The sequence below is a fragment of the Papaver somniferum genome, chromosome 5 (assembly GCF_003573695.1).
Source record: "Papaver somniferum cultivar HN1 chromosome 5, ASM357369v1, whole genome shotgun sequence".
Lineage (NCBI taxonomy): Eukaryota > Viridiplantae > Streptophyta > Magnoliopsida > Ranunculales > Papaveraceae > Papaver > Papaver somniferum.
Genome location: NC_039362.1, coordinates 112,367,134 through 112,386,015, shown reverse-complemented (window position 1 = coordinate 112,386,015; position 18,882 = coordinate 112,367,134). Strand labels below are relative to the sequence as shown.

General features: G+C 36.2%; 3 protein-coding genes across 9 annotated transcripts; 2 read left to right on the top strand and 1 right to left on the bottom strand.

Annotated features, from left to right (window-relative positions):
* The first annotated feature begins 3,012 nt into the window (after window positions 1-3,012).
* Window positions 3,013-5,061, top strand: LOC113282442 (probable BOI-related E3 ubiquitin-protein ligase 2). The gene is made up of 4 exons (XM_026531438.1): window positions 3,013-3,330; window positions 3,651-3,828; window positions 3,918-4,285; window positions 4,400-5,061. Exons 2-4 carry the CDS (start codon window positions 3,723-3,725, stop codon window positions 4,952-4,954), a joined length of 1,029 nt encoding a protein of 342 aa, XP_026387223.1. The 5' UTR covers window positions 3,013-3,330; window positions 3,651-3,722; the 3' UTR covers window positions 4,955-5,061.
* A 601-nt stretch (window positions 5,062-5,662) lies between these two features.
* Window positions 5,663-10,779, bottom strand: LOC113282443 (RNA-binding protein 48-like). Of its 7 annotated transcripts, none has more exons than XM_026531439.1 (10): window positions 10,576-10,779; window positions 9,858-9,925; window positions 8,090-8,179; window positions 7,855-7,938; window positions 7,644-7,724; window positions 7,275-7,414; window positions 7,016-7,127; window positions 6,851-6,920; window positions 6,093-6,155; window positions 5,663-5,987 (listed from the first exon to the last, which is right to left on the bottom strand). In XM_026531439.1, the coding sequence occupies exons 3-10, from the start codon at window positions 8,149-8,151 to the stop codon at window positions 5,910-5,912; spliced, it is 690 nt and encodes a 229-aa protein (XP_026387224.1). In that variant the 5' UTR covers window positions 8,152-8,179; window positions 9,858-9,925; window positions 10,576-10,779; the 3' UTR covers window positions 5,663-5,909. The 7 variants fall into 7 exon arrangements, with proteins under 7 accessions (XP_026387224.1, XP_026387229.1, XP_026387226.1 ...); XM_026531444.1 differs by having other exon boundaries at window positions 7,016-7,124; XM_026531441.1 differs by having other exon boundaries at window positions 8,090-8,165.
* A 193-nt stretch (window positions 10,780-10,972) lies between these two features.
* On the top strand, window positions 10,973-14,040 carry LOC113282441 (phosphoenolpyruvate/phosphate translocator 2, chloroplastic-like). Its single transcript, XM_026531437.1, has 9 exons — window positions 10,973-11,579; window positions 11,904-12,026; window positions 12,120-12,272; window positions 12,391-12,476; window positions 12,624-12,708; window positions 12,892-13,011; window positions 13,122-13,190; window positions 13,347-13,476; window positions 13,762-14,040. Exons 1-9 carry the CDS (start codon window positions 11,160-11,162, stop codon window positions 13,836-13,838), a joined length of 1,263 nt encoding a protein of 420 aa, XP_026387222.1. The 5' UTR covers window positions 10,973-11,159; the 3' UTR covers window positions 13,839-14,040.
* Window positions 14,041-18,882: the final 4,842 nt, after the last annotated feature.

Here is an 18,882-nt window from a genome sequence, read left to right as displayed (position 1 = left end):
GCCATTCTACACCATCTCTATATCTATAATTGTATCAACCTTGTAACGGCAAACGGAACTCAAATTCCTGAGAACGGAATGCATTATCAGTACATAGTATGAGGTTTCATTCCTCTTTTCCGGAAAAAAAAAATCATATTGTGATCAAGGTGTCAAGGAACAATATATCAATAGTGATGAGTGCTTTATATTGGTATATTGAATTACAAAGTATAATGCTTATCATTTGAAATTTGTAATTGCGACATCAACATTTATAACTCGCTACTAGATTGTATAGTGAACATAGGTTTGATTTCATGCCTAGAAAACTATGTTTAATTATATAAGTTTAAGTAAGTAGACTTACGAACTTGTTTCGTAGTTGAAAGAAATCAATAGGATTAAATGTACGGTTTTCATTGAAGATCTTAATGTTGGACCGATCCTAACCTATATAGGGAATCAAGGTAGAACCAATCCTAACTTATGTTGGGATTCAAGGTAGAACCGATCCTAACCTATGTTGGGAGTCAAGGTAGAATCGGTCCCAATAGGCTCTTTAGGGTTTATGTAACTTGGAAATTGGGTTCGCAAAATGGGAAAGTTAATTGTGACTTGGAAATTGGTTTGCAATTTGAACATATGCTGGAATATTATTTCTTAATTGTTCAAATATATTCCTTGATACTCAAGGTGAGATCCCAAACCGAAATAGTATAGAATCTTTTTGAGATTTTCGAATTAATATGTTTTGTTTTACCAACAAGCAAAACGCATCTCTGGGAAGATATACTAGTTAAGTGCTAGCTAATATTGAGTTTTCCAAGAGAGATTTCGGTTATACAGTTGGATATTGGTTGGAATTAGACAAAACCGAATTTAAGTGTTTTATTGCATATCTTAAGTATATTTCGGTTATGGACATTCCTTGGTGTGCAAACTACCTTGGTCTATAAATAGTGAAGTTTGTTCTTCTTACAAACTCATTTTGAGGCAGGCACTTCACTTGGTAGTCACTGTTGTAGATGGCTAATAGTATTACTTGTAATACTATCTTGGAGAGGAGAGTAACCTAATTAGGCAAAATTACTTACGTCCGCTAGTTTAAACACTCATTTGGGATTAAGAAGCGCCTACTAGTCCTGTTGGTGGGAAACTAGAATTTCATTATTATTTTAGTTTTCAATATTGATCTGATTAACTAACGGTTAACTCTTGATTGCACCTAGTTTGATTATTCTTGAGATTCTTCTCTTCCGACATAAGGTTACTCAAACTAGATCAAGAGATTAATGGTAGTTCAGATCCGAAGTTGACTTGTTATCATCTATTGTTAACAGACTCCGTTCTATGCATGATCGATCATAAGTTGGAATCAAGTATGTTATTTTGCAGGTACAAAAGACTATTGAAGATTTGAAGACAAGAAGATTTTTCTTACTGGTTTCATATCTTTGTGATTTGCTTCGTGCACAAACTTGATCATCTGGGATCTGACTAGATCTAATTTATCTTTTGATATAATTTTTATTGCTAGTCGTATTTAGATCGACAAGCTATTATTTGGTGGTACTCTTCAGTATCCAAATCTGCTAGTTCCGTTTTTTCTCTTATTTGCTCTTCCAGTCTTCCTTCTTCTGTGAAATAATGTTCGCCTTTCTTTTAATACAAAATCTTGTGATTGAGCAAAAAAAAAAAAAAAGGTTTGAATAGATTTATATTAATGTCTCTTATCAGTTTATCCTTTGGAATTTCACCTTCCATTACCAATTTTCCATAATTTTTATCATATATATTGTAGATGCCCCCAAACTAAATCCAGGAATCAGTACCTTTAGAAGTAGTGCTCATTTATAGAATATCCTCATTTTTAGAAATATTTGACTAGCTCTCATGATTGAGGACCGTAATGATTCTCTATCTTGAATTAATCTCCAGCCAATCTTGGTTATCATAACATTGTTGAAGAACTTTATGTTCATGAATGGAAGATCTCCTAAAGTATTTAGCTTACAGATACAATCCCAAGCTTGAAATATATACCCTTTCATTATTTAGGATCCTTTCTCCAACAGAAGTCTCGTTGAGCTTTGCTCAACTCAGTACAAGCATGTTTTGGTAGTTTGAAGCAATCTATCTGGTATTTGCTAGAAGTGGAACTACCAGTTGTTATCATGAAGCGACTTCCGTAAATAAATACTTTTTCCAGCTTGCAAGTCTGAGTATAAGTTTTCTACACAAGGCTTGAAGATATTCATTTATTTTCTCCTGCTAATAGACACCTTTCATCCTTGAAAATCAGTCCTAATATCCATCATCAATTGTTTGGGGTTTGATACGTGACCTTCAAAAATTTCCCAATAATAAAATCAGTCCTAATATTTTGGAAACATGCCTATTAAGAATGAACCTAAAATTAACCCACTTGACCCATGGTTACTCGAACCAAGTATTACCCTATCCGAAGAAACTCCCTTGAAAGTTTGGTTCTCCGGCTCAAATGAAAACATGCCTACTAAGAATGAAACTAAATTTAACCCACTTGGCTCTTGGTTACTCAAACCAAGTATTACCCTATTCTAGGAAACTCCCTTGAAAGTTCGGTTCTCCAATTCAAATCCAAAACCAAACCGCTTAGTTAAAAGCAAGATTGCTAATAGGGGGTACCAAATTAGGTTGGGTGTACCAAAGCTGAGATAAGACAAAATATATTTTCATATAGGACAAAACAGATTTTTTCTTGGCTTGGTAACCCCACTTAACCCGGCACCCCATTAGCAGTCTTGGTTAAAAGGGCGTTTGATGAACAAATGGCTACTAAACTCTTTTTCACCAGAATCACATCCAATCTACCCAGATGGTGTCAAGTGAATCCAAGTCACATCAATAAATCCAAATCGAACGACTTTAAAATTATACGATGGCATCGAAAATCTAGTGGCATTTTGGTCATTTTAACAGTGATTCGTTTTTGTTTTAAAAATAAGTTAGATTTGAATCCATCCACTATGACAAACAAACCAGCAGCAATTAAAGCTCTTGAAAATAAAAAAGAGAAAGAGAGATTGAATTGTTGGTGGGAAAACGAAAAGAGTGGGTGTTGAGAAGTTAGAGAGAGATCCGATCAACTCATCATAAACAAAGCAAAAAAATATGAACGACTCTCCCGATACAACGTTTACTAGTCATCATTTCATTTCTATGATCACTCAAACAACTGATTTCCGTTTCAAAACCAGATTCATTCTTAATCATATACTTCATCAATATCTCAATCCCATATCGACACGGTTCCTGTCTTCCATCTTTCGTTAAGCTCTGGACATTCCTTTCATTGTTTACAAGGGGGTAAGTAACTATATTAACATGCATTTTGAGACTAATATAAGTTTCTTTTCTTTTTTTGGATTTGAATGAATGAAATTTAATGAGATCATGCATTTTAAGATTTCTTTCTTCTATGTTTTCATCATTTAATGAGATGGTTTCAATCTGATTTAAGATTACTGTTTCGAAATTATTCGGATTCTTAGGTGTCAGTTAATGTTAATACTGTTGTCAGAATCGGACAAATTTTGTGATATTTGGGATTAAATTGTGATCTCTTGAGATTCCTGTGAAAGATATCTAGATCTGTTGGATTCTTATAAGTCCACATTTTGTTACAGGGTCATTCTTGAATCCGAAGAAACATAAGGAAACGCATAATTGCGGATTTCATACATACCGGGGAAAGAAAGATGATTGGAAGCGATGCAGGTAATCCTGTATTTCCTGTAATGTTAGCAGGAAATAAACTGCAATATGGTCTCGATGCGTCTATGCAGCTGCAATTGTACGGGAATTGTAAGTCCTTGACGCTATTCGGTATTTTTAATTGTAATAGATTTTGTGACTGTATTGATCCTAATCTGATTCTGTTATCGTCTATACAGCTCCAGGAGGTTGCGGTGTTGATCCAATGAATTACATGGTAAATGGACAAGTTTACGCTGGAAATCGTCCAATTAAAAGACCCAGGGAAGCAGAAGATTCTTTCAGGAAGCAGAAACATCAAATGTGCTTGAATAGTGATAACTTCTATCAAGATGAAAACAATCGTTCCACCAACTATATAATTAAACAGAATCCTGTTTCGACTGGGTTGAAGCTATCTTGTGATGATGACGAACATAAATCCTCGGTTACATCGGCAAGTGGTAGTACAATGCAAAACCTTCCTGCCATTTTTTCCCTCGGCGACAATGTGAGGAGTGAAATTGACAGACAGAAGGTGGAATTCGATCATTATATCCGCATCCAGGTATTAAATGAAAACAAATGTTATACCAACATTGAAATCATTCGTTGTTTCCGTGCGATTAGCTCTTAAATATTTTTTTCAGGATGCTTAGTGTGAAACTTTTTGGTAAAACAGGAGGAACAATTGGCGAAGGGAATTAGAGAATTGAAGCAGAGACACACGGTATCATTCCTTAATACTGTAGAGAAAGGAGTAGGGAAAAAACTAATGGAGAAAGAAATCGAACTACAAAATATGATCACAAGGAATACCACTTTGGTTGAAAAGATTAAGCAAGTGACAACAGAAGTCCATTCTTGGCATTTCAAGGCAAAGTACAGTGAGAATACGGCAAATGTGCTGAAGAGCAACCTTAACATGGTCATAGCTCAGAGTGCGGAGCGAGGGAGAGAAGGATGGGGAGACAGCGAAATTGATGGTGCAGCTTCCTCTTATGTTGACCGAACCAATCATTTAAACATTTGTGGACGAGTGAAATCTGTCTCTACGAACAACCAAGGTTTAATAGAGCAGAAGATGACCTGCAGGGTTTGCAAGAGTAGTGAAGTTTCAGTCCTGTTGATGCCTTGTCGGCACCTTTGCTTGTGTAAGGATTGTGAGAGGTCTGTAGAACTCTGCCCTGTTTGCAATTCAGCAAAAAACACAAGTTTGGAGGTATACCTGTCTTGAACCACAGTGATTGAAAGCCCTTGTTTTCAGTTCTGCATTCCGCCCCAAGATTTTTGTAGGAGGGCATTAGAAAATTTGACTCATAATGAAATCCAAATTAGTAGTAATTTTCTTCTTTTTTTTTCTAGTTAAGTAGATTAGCTTAGAGCCTGTTTCTTTTTTTCCAGTAATTTTCCTTGTTTCGGTTCCTTTTCTTCAAAGCTTACAGCCTGTTTGGCACATTTTTCTAAAACAGTTTTTATGTTTGGTACAGTTTTCAAAAACAGTTTTTATCCTACCAAACAAATTAAAAAAAATGAACAAGGAAAAAAATGATATGTTTTTAAAATAGTACAAAACTATTTTCGAAAACTGTTTTTAAAGATTGTACCAAACAGGCTCTTAAAGCTTCTTTTGTTCGGTAACCAATATTTTTCTTCTTAGAGCAGCTAATCATGCTAGAAACACTTCACCAAGTTTTAAGGCATTTTAAGACGTCAAGAAACCCCTGAAGAGTCATTTTGGAAGAGCTAACCTTCAGCATCGGTTTCTGTTTTGGAGAGGTTTTGCCTCCTGCATGACGTATAAGAGAAACTAGCCATGCCAAAGTTCATTTCCGGTTACCTAAAACATGTTTCAAAACCCTCCATTCAGTGGAAAATTAAGCAAAAAGCTTCATTTGACTACAAGAATTCAGAAAACATGAAATGCATAAGAGTACTACAGAAATAAAAAAAGATTAGTAATAGAAGTTCAAAAAGGATGAAAATACAAAAGCAAATTATTTACATGTTTAACTAGTGCGAAAAACTGTACCAGCACTTGCAAGTTACAGGGCGTATGTTATTACAGGGCGTATACAAAAGCAAAAAGCCTCCTCCATAATAAAAGTTGGGCTTCTAGAATGAGATAAGGCCACTAAACTATGTGCAACAAATAAGACATAAGAGGGGAGGTTTCCACCACTGAAGATAAATCAGATTCTTCTTCGGTTATCCACACGTGCTTTTTTTAACGCAGATCCAGCTTCTACATGGGCACTACTTGATTGTATCTTGAGAAAACATATGGACCGTAATATTAGAATAATGGATATCCCTAATCTTCAAAAAAAAAGCTAAAAGAAAAGAATAAATTCAAAAAAAAAAATTCCTTTTACCTTATCAAGCTTTTCTCTGACCAATTGAACTGTTGCATTCATTGATGGCGATGGGAAGTATTCCTGATATATTTCAGTGGGGAGAAAGATTTATCAAAAGCAGAAAATATAACATATCTAACTTTAACAACTCAACAGAAGATTGCAAGAATGTAAAAGGCTGAAACTAACTGAAGCCTATTAAAATGTTGGAGAAGAACTCCTCAAGATTTTTCGCATTGCGACTCCACATATAAACTGACCCAAAATGTTGAGTCACTAGAGTTGCTTACTTTTCAACATAACAAAATCAATCAACAAGATCCTAGCCATTCAATAATTTCCATGCTTTTGGAGAACAAATTGACCATCCAAATGAATACCTACTAAACTTGAGATCACCTAACCCTAGAATTTTGAGCATTAGGAAATGGTCAATTCAAAAGAGGTGGAAAGTCACAAAGAACCTAAGAATTATTCTGGTTCCTTTTATTAATATACAACTCTAATTAACGTAAAAGAGATATCATATAGAATTTAGTATAAAGCAACATAAATGTTTAGTGCGTTAATGCATTTTAGAAATAAGATACCACAGTAGTCATTGGAAGCAGTTGTGAAGCAAATTGGCTCAACACAGTAAATTATATAAAACCGGTGAAATACCTATTTGATGCATGAAAATGCTACAGAGGCATGTAATGTTCTCTAGTTCAAACAAAACACTCTCAAACGAAAAAATTATTCGTGTATCATGCAACAATAAAATAGACACGGACCTCATTCGAGGACACTGTTCTGATCGGAGGGTTTGCCGTGTGAAAAGTGTGGTCCGTTTTCGTGAAATCTCTGAGGACAAAGCAAAAAATTTATGCAAAACTCAGTTTACAACAATTAAATTGCAACAGAAGAACCCATAAATCATGTTAAATAAAAGCATGTACCTTTGCCTAGTGTTTGCGTGGCTGCTAATACTGGTTTGTGCCGGAGATGGAAGTGTTGGAGGTTCAAAGAGATAATCTCGGTTATGAGCTTTAGACCCACTGGAATTAGCTGCTATAATTAAGAAGATCAGGGCATTAGGTGCTAGGTAGAAAAACCCTTTTAGCACTCAATCGATAACTCAAGCCATATCTTTTAGTTTCTTCTACCCTGATAAAAAGTAACTAAAATCTTGCAATTTAGGTTTTAAAAGAAATTCACCATTTAATCGTTTTAGAACTTCCCGTCTCCTGCATTCCAACTTCTCTTTCGTGTCAGAAACACTCTCAAATTGAGGGGCATATGACACTTGTAGACGATTTCCAAGGAAAACAGATTCGTCCAGCTTTCTCTTTGCAAATCTACGAAAACGATAAAATTAAATAAACAAAATGAGCAGCTAGTGAGACGTCTGATGAGAATTCAGAAACAAGAACTTACATGGAACGTGCACAGTCTAAGTATTAAATCACAATACCACACATAAGTGAAGATTATATAAAACTTAGCATTACCTAGCATTGTCGATCCTGCAATAATTTGAGTTATAGATGACAGGCAAATGAAGAAGGTAATAAATCTTCAAATTACCTAGCATTATCGACAGGCACAAATCTGATCCAATAAACATCGGTATATGGTTCACAATCCTCTTCATCCATAGGTTTACATCTGAGTAAAACATAGCAGTTGTCACCAAATACACTCACTCAATTTTCTGCAAAGCTCGTGATTTCTTAAACCGTCAATGAAACCAAAGTAAACAAAATTGATAACTGTAAGAAATAAAGAAGAATCATACTCTTCTATCTCTCCATATGATTGAAACGCTTTCCCTAACTCATCTTCACATCCAAGTGATGGCACATTACGGACTATCAAATACCTACAAACACACACGCCCCGACAAATTTTTTTTTTTTTTTGTGATCGAATCCCCTTCATTGAGTTTTAACTTTTAAGCTATTCAATTCTACAGCAACACTAATAATTTTAACTCGAATTACACAGCTACCAACAGAGAAAAAAACAAAAACCTAGATTCATCGCAAACCGTATAGACTTTGACTGCGGGAGCTTCATCTCTGTTTCGCGGCATTTGTCCCAGAATACCTGAGAAAAGCGGCCTGAAGTGAAATCATCAGAGCTTTTATAAGCACACAGTTGGACATGTGGGTCCCATTAAAACTGAATAGTAGGACTACCGGATGTCAATGTGTAGCCCAACTAGGGCTGCACATTGGGTAGGGTGGGTAGGATATGGCCTATTTCGCCACCCTACCCGCTGAATGGCGGGTAAGAAAACTTTACCCGCCACCCTACTATACCAACTAGAGATGAGCAATTAGAAATTGAATAAACTCATGTGTTGTATAGATATACAGGAAAAGCCGAAAAGACAAGAAAGGGGCATTTAGTTTCCTTTACTATTAATCCTAGTCCAGACCACAGATGTACTCCAACCAGAAATTAAATTACCCTCAACCATATCAGCATCACTCTCATTTCTTTCTGTCTGCCTCTAAAACATAAATATCAGCAATTTCTTTCTTGTTGCTCTACAAGCACATATCAGTGAGTTGAATAAAACAGTGACAGTTCAAGACAATTTTAGATACTGTCAGTATATTTTCTAAACAGTGACAAACCCAACAAACAATGATCTTAACCCATTGCATTGCGTCATCTAAACTATCGCATGACAAGTTCAGCATTCGAGGAATTAACTGTTCCTCCAGCTATACGAATCCAAAAACAGATCATAACATATTAACAAAAAGAGAACAGAAATCAACTAATTCGGCTCATGGTAATGTACAAATGTCGGACTTTATGTTTAAGAATATGTTTTACAAGTTACAAAGAACATATAATATTAACAAGCTACAAAGATCTGTGCAGAACAGAGGCAATACTAATACCAAAACTAAAAAACCTCCAACAAATACGTCATCATCGCTATCATCATCTAAGGCACAAGGCACCAGGTATAGCAGCGAGGGATCTTATTAGAGATAGGTGTATGGCTCCATAAAGGAAATTACATTGGCCAAATGGGAAACACAAATTGTCGAAAATGAGCCGAAAGGGTATGTGATTTTAGACCCATTAAGGGGGTGGGGTGGGGTCGGCGGGGGTTGGGTTGGGGGGGAGGGGGGGGGGGATTATGAATAGGATTAGTAGTGATTCTATTCCATTCCCTCATAGAGCAGGAAACATCTCTGCAATTCAGTACTTGGTTGCATGGAATTCAGCAGATGATAGTAATAACGATGTCAAGGGATAAAATCTGTTCGATTTTTAACGCGTAAACACAGTACAGTGAAAAACGTTGATAGTGACGTTATTTATACCTAACAAGAATGATTGAGATAACAGAATTTCAAAAGAGGGTTAATTCCTTTTTTGAAATCAACGAAACAACAAAACAAATCTCTCCTTTTCCCACTCACCTAGCAAAGGGCTTAAATGTACTCACTCACCTGACCTGATGATAATGTTCAATGAAATCAACGATTTTCTTATGTAAGACATGTAGTTACTCTTACATTTAAACCCAAAAGAAACAAATTTAGAGAAAGAAAGAAATTAAAGAAAAGACGAGACACAACAACTCAATACTACTACTGCTGTGAGCAGAAGCTAAAGCTAATACTGAGTAGGAAAAAAAGCATGTCTCCATCTATCTATGTGTCACCGTACTATGCTGCCTAACAACAGCTCTAATCTCACCTCATGGCTAACAAAACTAAGAAAAAACATACGACGGATTCGGATGCAGGATAAGGATTAGCTTCACTTAACCTCGTTCTTAATTGGTTTAGCCCTCCACTGGTTGCAATAAGCAGACTCGCGCTCACTTACTACAGCACCTAAAATTCATACCAAAATATGAATACAAAAATATTAGACAAGTGAAGAGCAGCAATTGCCTTTAAAGACATGGGTTGAGAGTCACATAATCAAAATCTCACTGAAATTGTTTGAAATATAGAAAATCTATACATTTAAAGACATGGGTTTTAGCTAGAAATCATGAAGAGACAATTTATCAATCAGTTTACATATGATCAGAAATTTTAAATCCCATTCAATTGCCTTTTGGTCCCATCCCTAGCAGAATCGCATTGAAACTCGTCCTCCATGAGGAACAAACTACATTCCTATGAGTAATTTCATCAATCAGTTAACATGCATGTCAATTTCTCACCAGGGACGGACCTGTGAGAGGGCAAACCTGGGCTTTAGCCCGGGTAGCCCTCTGGTCCGTCAGTGTAAAAAAAATCAAAATGAAATTTTTTAGGGTTGGCTACAGCCTTTAGCCCAGGTCAAAATGAATTTAAGTGGACTCTTGGGTCCGTCCCTGTTTCTCACAATGGCAATCATATTACTCAACTGGTTTCAACTAATTTCTTCATATACAAATGACATCACCAAGCAATACAACATATTTCAGATATAAAAAGAAAAACCCATTCAGATTATTAAAAAACAAATTATATTTATGTGATTGTCGGCTTACCTAAGATTGGAACAATGTCTTCTCCATCAGATTTTGGTGAAGGGGGGCCGGAATTAGAGTGTCAATGAACCAATTAAAGGCCCTGAAAGATGAACATAAGACTGAGAAGAGTAAGGTCTAGGGTTAGAACTTAGAACTGGGAAGAAAGCGGCTGAGATTTTCTGTGTTCGATTTGAGGCGAAGAAGAAAGGGGCTGGGTACGGATGATAATGTTCAATGAAATAAATAAGCCAACAGGGTCGATACTGCGAGAACACACTGTTTCAGTGGAACCCCTCGCCACTTGTCGATCACGTGCATTCAAAGATATTTGAATGTGTAATAAATAATATTATTATTACTATGGTGTATCTAAAGCTCACCTAAGATTAGGTACACACTGTTTTGGTAAGGGGTAGTGGTTGCCTGGTCGGAGTATATTCTAGAGAGAACAACGGTATTGTTGTTGTTGGTGTTTGTTAGGTTTCGACGGAGTATACGAAGATCTTCTCCGCTTGAAAACCCTAATTTGGTTTCCATTATATCATCAGCCCTTCTCATCGAAAATAAAATCTCCATCTGTAAATCTCTATTTTCACCTCAAAATGAGTAGTTCAGTTGCTTTATCACCACCATCAACACCATTTCTCAAACCACGAAACTTTATAAATGGAAGAGGAATAAGAATTATTAACCCTGTTACCCGAAGTTTAAGTTTCAATCCAATTCGTTTTTCTTCACAGAAATCAAACGATCTAGTTAGTAGTTCCAGTAATGGAGTTTCTTCGTTTTGTGGCCCTAGATCTTCTTCTTCTTCATGGAGTTCGATACCTTCACTTGTATCTTCAGATCGTGAAAATAACAACAAGGACTTTAGAATTAAAGCAACTCCTGTACCTGAAAGTGCTGGTGCTGGAGAAACAGCTCAAGAGAAATCTAGTGGTTTGATGCAGACTTTACAGCTTGGATCTCTTTTTGGTCTTTGGTATCTTTTTAATATCTACTTCAACATATATAACAAACAGGTTTGGTAATCTAAACTTCGATTTGTGTTTGATTTATTTTGATTTTAGTGTATAATTGTGAGAGATCTGAGAATTCTTAGCTTAAATCTTGATACCAACATTCTCATTTTAGGATTCATTTGGAACTCTAACCAAGGTTTTGAAAACTCAATATAAGTGTATATAATTGAATGCATTTATCGTCTCTGTTCTATGCTACTTATATCAGTGATAAATTTAGGCAATGTTATGAAAATTTGAATTATTATAACATTATAATAACAAATAGATTATTTGCTTACTTGTTGGATTATGGTTTTTAATATTACGCCTGGTTGTTTACAGACATTGAAGGTTTTCCCATACCCGGTAACAATTACAACATTTCAGTTTCTTGTTGGGACTGTTTTTGTCCTTCTCATGTGGACAAGTAATTTGTATAAGAGACCTAAGATTACTACATCTCAGGTACTGATTCTATTGTGGTTGGAGAATTCTTTTTGATAGTAGTTTGTGGCTATTTGTTTACCTATTAAAATGTGCTTGTTAATTGTGTTGCAGCTTGTTGCAATCCTGCCATTGGCTGTAGTGCATACGATGGGTAACCTTTTCACTAACATGAGTCTAGGGAAAGTTGCCGTGTCATTTACACACACAATCAAAGCTATGGAGCCTTTTTTCTCGGTTGTTCTCTCTTCAATGTTTCTTGGCGAGGTAAGGATTTTGTTTCCTGTATCATTGCGTAATAAACTAGATTTCTGTGAGGTAAATGATCCTAAACTTCTACTGCTGTGAAGTTTTATTGTCCTGCTTACTAAACAATTATGACCAGGTTCCTACCCTTTGGGTGATCTCATCCCTTATACCCATTGTTGGTGGAGTGGGTTTGGCGTCAATGACCGAAGCATCTTTCAATTGGTAATGGCAACAGATTTGGTGGTTGATCACTTGATCTCTCTGTATGATGTCAATATTAATTCAGTTGTCACAATTTCGTCAATTGGTTCAGATTTTGAACCTTGCAATCGATGTATGACCATTTCTCAATGCTTCTTTTGAAAACAGGGCAGGGTTTTGGAGTGCAATGGCATCCAACGTGACATTCCAATCACGTAATGTACTTAGCAAAAAGTTCATGGTTAAGAAAGAGGTAATGCCTGACAAGATGCAACTTTCTGTTACTTTTTTGTCACTATTTACAGAAGCACTGTTGTCACACCCTGATAACCTTTTCACTTATTTGTTGTGTAACTTCATGTTAGAATATTTTTGTGCAACTAAGCACATTATATCTTAAATTGGCATTTAACCTCTTTTTTTTCTTCTAATACAGTCATCTCTTGATAACATAACCTTGTTCTCGATAATAACAATCATGTCACTGTTCCTCCTGGCTCCCGTGGCTCTTGTAATGGAAGGCGTTAAGTTTACTCCTGCACACTTAACATCAGTTGTGAGTATAAGAATCTTAGGCTGCATTTCGGAAGTTCATTATTCACTTTGCTTTCTTACTATGTACATGCGTTAAACGGATATTGGTTCTCTCCTTTCCCTGAATGATAGGGCTTGAATGTTAAGGAGGTATTTACCAGAGCTCTCTTTGCCGGCCTCTGCTTCCATGCATACCAACAGGTAACTCCTATTTTCATTTAAATTGATATCCATTCTTTTCTCATTTCTTAGACTTGATATTTCCCGTCTGCGTTCGTCATTTAATTCTCAGTTTTCATGCTGGCACAGCCTGTTTTGTTGTGAACTGTTAACACCTTTTACTTTTGCATCTTGTAGGTTTCTTATATGATATTACAGAGAGTGTCTCCTGTTACACATTCAGTTGGAAATTGTGTAAAGAGGGTGGTGGTCATTGTGACGTCGGTTCTCTTTTTCAGAACACCCGTATCCCCTATCAATTCTCTTGGTAATTCCTAAGCCTCTCTTTTCTCAGAAAGTGCATATCATCATTCTCTTTTTGGAAGGAAAGTTATTCTTTAAGAAATCAACACTATGAATGACTCAGTGAGGACTCAAATCACCGAATCTCAGGTATTAGAGTCGGGCCTCTAACCGATTGACTGTGTCCCATTCATTGGCAAACTAACAAATACATATAATCTCTAGTATTTCACGTGTATTTGAATGTTACTTTTACTTTATTACATAATTACATGGAAATCTTATCATATCATTATGTGTGTTATAACAGGTACTGGGATAGCTCTAGCTGGTGTATTTCTATATTCAAGGGTGAAGGGGATTAAGCCAAAGCCAAAGACAACATAAGTTGCTTGTTAGTTGTAATTTTTCTTTTTCGTATGGAGTAATTAGTTATGTTGGGATGGTTTATTCTTTTTTGTACTCAAAGCGGAGGAATGTTTTTTTGAACATCAGTCATGTTTTAGATTTGTCTTTTCTTTTTAATGAACGAGCAAATACAGTCGTGCTAAATCTGAATCAAAAACACATTCAGCGATTAGAAAGGTCACCAGCTGGTCTAGGTAACATAGAAAGATTTTGAAGCAAAAATTCTTGACCGTCTTTTGTGGCCACTCTTTCTATGCTGGAGCATCTCATACTATGCATGCGGAGAATTTAGATCTGCATGGATGGTTCTGGAGGTGTGTAGGGTGTATGCAACTAGGCATTCAGCATTTTCTGTTAGGCTGCTCTCTTGCTCCTATGCTGTAATGCAGAAAGCTGCTCATTCTAAATGATTTTTGGATTTGGGATTTGGTATAGCATTGCGGAAGACTACTCCAAATCTTTAGGCCTATGTGCATGTCAAACACCAAAATTTGCCACTTTCCCATTTATTATGGGTATGTCAAAGGGACAAACGTATGTGACAATAGGCATACACGATGGAGCTTCTAGCGAGCGATAAAATCTCCATCGCTATATGGTCTTAACACCGCTCGTTGGTCAGTCCAGTGTTAGCGCGAGTCTAGCAGTCGCTCGTTGACTAGATCATCGCTCAATAGTTTCTCATCCAACGATTACAATTTTCCCCTCTATAAATACCCAAGTTCAATTCACATCAAAATTCCTAAATCTCTCTAGATTTTCATTATCATTCAATATTCTTCTGATCTAAAACAAGATTAACACACACTCTCTACACTTCTTAATTTTTTGTAATATGGATTCACAATCTCAAAATCAGGGCAAAGGTAAAAAGGTCAAAGTTCAGGGTCCAAAATTTAACATCACACAAAATGAATGTATTTGCCGTGGTTATGTTTATTTTACCCAAGATTGTATCGATGATGCACCACAACATGGTAACACCATGTGGGATAACATATTTCTGAGATACCAAGAGAAAATTATGAACATCAATGATCATGATGCGATTGAGTTAGCACAACCCTTCATTACGATCAATAAGGAAGTCGCCTCTTATGTTGCATTGATAATGAAAGCCAAGAAGGTCGGGAGAGCGGTCTTGTGGATGGTGATGTTGAAAGACAGGATCGTACAGAATGATAACGTAAAAATGGCGAAAAAATTGCATTCGAAAGTTGTTATTATATTTTGAAGGTGTTGAACAAATATAATCCAGACGTGTTAGCAGCTAATTAACAAGTACCTAAAAGGTCACTATACAATTCTTTTCCCTCAACACCAAATTCTTCACCATTTTCAGCAGGTCCATCAAATTCTTCACCAGATACCCCAAGAAACCCAAATGTCAACTTAGTTCTCAATAATGATGATTGTAAGAGAAAATTACTAGGGAGAAACAATGCAAGCATGGCTAGAAAATTTGCTCAAAAAGGAGGAAGCTCCGATGGATTTAACATCCCGGAGTTTATGGAACATCAGAAGACCGTCGAGAAGCAAAGAGCGGTTGACAAAAAATTTCAAAACAGGGAGACTAAAAAAAGTCGCCTTTCTCAAGAAAAAATTATGAATGACCATGACAAGCATGACATTCTTCAAGCCGACACATCAATTATGAACCCCCAACAAAAACATGTGTGGAAAATCAAATTTGACAGGCTTCAAGCACAAATTGAACAACAAACTGGATTTAATAACAACCAAGCTGGTGATGATGATTAGGATGATGAGTTCGACGTAGTAGTACCTTTAAATAATTAATGTATTAATTTTAATTTTAATTTGAAATGTTCTTGTATTTTACTTAGGGGTATTTTGACTTTGGGTCACAAAAAAAGTGACCAGAGTTGCATTTGGGTCACAATTTTTTTTTAATTAGAGTTTGGATCACATGACCATGGTTGACCATCTTGACAACTAACTAATTATTTATTTTTTAAAATGAATTTCAATTTATTTAACTCTGTTAGTCCGTCATTAACACAACTATCACCACTATCAGAACCAGTACAACCTCCGCCTCCTTCAGTTCTAGCAGCAACACCACCACCACCCTCCTCCACCTCCTTCCTTGTAAGAATTTCAACATTCAACAACTATCCAACACTTTTAATCATTCATGAACTCAAGAACATCCATATCAGGAGAATAGAGAGTCGTCGTCGCTTCAATCCAACCAAACTCCAAAATTTGATCTTAAACTGATCATGTTTCTCATAGCTTCAAATTGTTTGTTGTTGGTAAGATGGAAAACTGCATTAAAAAGCCAGGGTTAGGAAAAATACTGTAGAAACTAAGAACAACAAAGAAAAGTATTTAGTGAAGGTATTGATGTAGTTTTGAAAGTGGTAGTAAAGTTCCTTCAACTCGGACTTGATAAGATTGGGTTCTAAACTTAAAATAAAAATAGAAAATATATATACAAAAGGTATGTCACAATGTCGAGAGAGACTGAGACTCAGGATTCCACCAAATTCCATTCGTGTGATTCAAAAAATAATTCCAATCAATTATAGATCAAATATTAAAAATATGGACTCTTATTCTTTGCCAAAAAGTAGATTTTTGAAAAGCAATGATTGTAAATCAAAAGCATGATGTATCAAAAATACATAGACCAAGCATACACCATCAAACGAAATCACATCCATTCAATAAAAATCATAAATCGATTAAAAATCAATGCAAATAGTCATAAAAGAATTATTAGAATTACCACATGCGTGAAATAGGGCTTCCTTCGTTATCCCAGTGTTTGGGTTTAGCTCCTCATATTAATCAATTGCTCAAAATACATGTTTATAGCCCAAAAGTTGATTAAAAGATGAAATAGTGCTAAAGCAGTGAGTTTAAGACTGCCAGAAGGGTCTACAGAAGAACGATAAATTAAAAGTGCTGCTGCGCTGTTGTTTTAAGACCGTCATACGCTGGTCGTAGTCACTGTGGAAGAACGACTGTTAGTGAGGGTCTGTTCTTCGTGTTCTTCGGCAGCAGCAGCAGCAGAAAAATATTTTGATCAAACTCTGATTTCTTCTTCTATGGCTCTCCTAAGGTTCCCAAACTTTCTACACCTCTTCTATATGACCCAACCAATCTATTTATATCAAAAATACCGATTAAATCTCTCCAGAATCTTCCAAAATCTCTTCCTTTCTCTTCACGGCAAAGTTGCGGCAATTTCGTGTTTTAGAGTTTCTACGCGTTTCTGAGCTTTCCTTTTGATTCTAAACTCTTCCTTAGATATATATGAATCTTTGGGAAGGTTTATAGCTCTTTAGTCTCTCTAGAATTTCTTAAAACAAGTCACACACGTGACTTTCCATATTTTGCTGTTGAGGTAAAAACCCGTCGATTGAGCCCAAGTTAATCGTTTCCAACACCCATATTAGATTTCTTGACCCATAAGAAGTCTATCCTATGAAAATCAGAGGTTTAGTCGACCTCAAACTCCTCCAAATCACGCACAACAAATCTGCCAGAGATGTTTCTCTTTTCCCGCCAATTTCAAAATTCAAAAGGTGAAGGTGACCTCCCCCTAGTAATTAGGTTACCCCTTATCCAGGGTGCTGGGGTCCGCATAACACTTGTCCCTTGGGCGCCTTTAGTAATTTTTCTGGGATGTTTTCAACACTTTTTCGGGATTCCTCCGGGGTATTTCTGGGGTGTCTCTGGCATACTTATGGGGTGCTTCTGGTACGTTATCTACGGAGGTTCAAATGCCACATTTTGAGCCAATTTCGCCGCAAAAGCTTATTTCTCCCAAAACACCTACAAAGACATAAAATAACCAAATAAGTACAAAATCGAGCACTAACAATATATACAATTGGGACAAATTAGACACATAAATGCGTCTATCAAATACCCCCAAACTTATTATTTGCTAGTCCCGAGCAAATCAAAACTGCAAAATAAAATCCTAACTCACTGTCGCAGGCATCGTCGATTGCATTTAGCGTATGCAATAAGCCTTTAAACCCCTAGGTGTCCCTAGTGGCCGAGTTATAGTCTCGGGAGGGCTTACTAGATATATACCCACAAAACCTTAATACTCCAGACCCTAGCTATCTACAACGAACCTTGGAAGGCACTAAAGAATCTCCTTGGTTGGCATACTTATTGACTACAAGAGGAAGTACCCTGATGCGAAATTCCAATTGATGTACACGAGTTTGCACTCAAGCATACTAAAATTCATATATAAGTGACAGAGCTCTACTCAGATAGTTGCACTATGGACATCATATTCGGAGTCAAACTAATCACATGGAAAGATTAAGAAGATGGATATAGAGAAAAACATAGATAGTTTTGATGTTTACTAAGTGAACGGCGTTTCCCATATCCGTCTGAAGGCCTCCGCCAAAATGAACTTATCTTAATGGATTGAGGTACTAGTCTGACTAATATCAACACACTGACATATACAAGGGAACCAGTGGTCGATAACCTAACTCTAGGTCAACACAACTGGCATATACAAGGGTACCAGTGATCGACTTTATTGAATTTATTCCTTTTGGTCAAATGGTCTGGTCTCAATTTATTTTTTTTTCAACTTTTTCAACTTTTTTTTTCTCTTTTTTTTTTCTTTTTTTTCAATTTTTTTTTTCTTTTGTATCTCAATCACTCTAATTCACCCTAACATTGGTAACAACTTGAATCGTGAGCCCCACCTAATCACTTAGAGAAACATAGTTTAAAAACAAAACAAAATAAAAATAGAAGTGAAAAGGACTCAACGAGATATGGTGAAACTATCATGTTATTACTAACACCTGAGCTCTGTGCTTTTATGAATAGACTCTTCTAGATGTTTTCATCTAATCAGATTGGTTCCTCAACTCCTACGATCAAAATGCTTCCATCCACTTAGATTAGTTAGTGCAATCCTCAATAGGCATAAATTTCTAGGCTCTGGAGTTTACTTATTCATATTGCAACTAAAAAGTTTCTCCCATACCCCCAAACTTAAATCTAACAT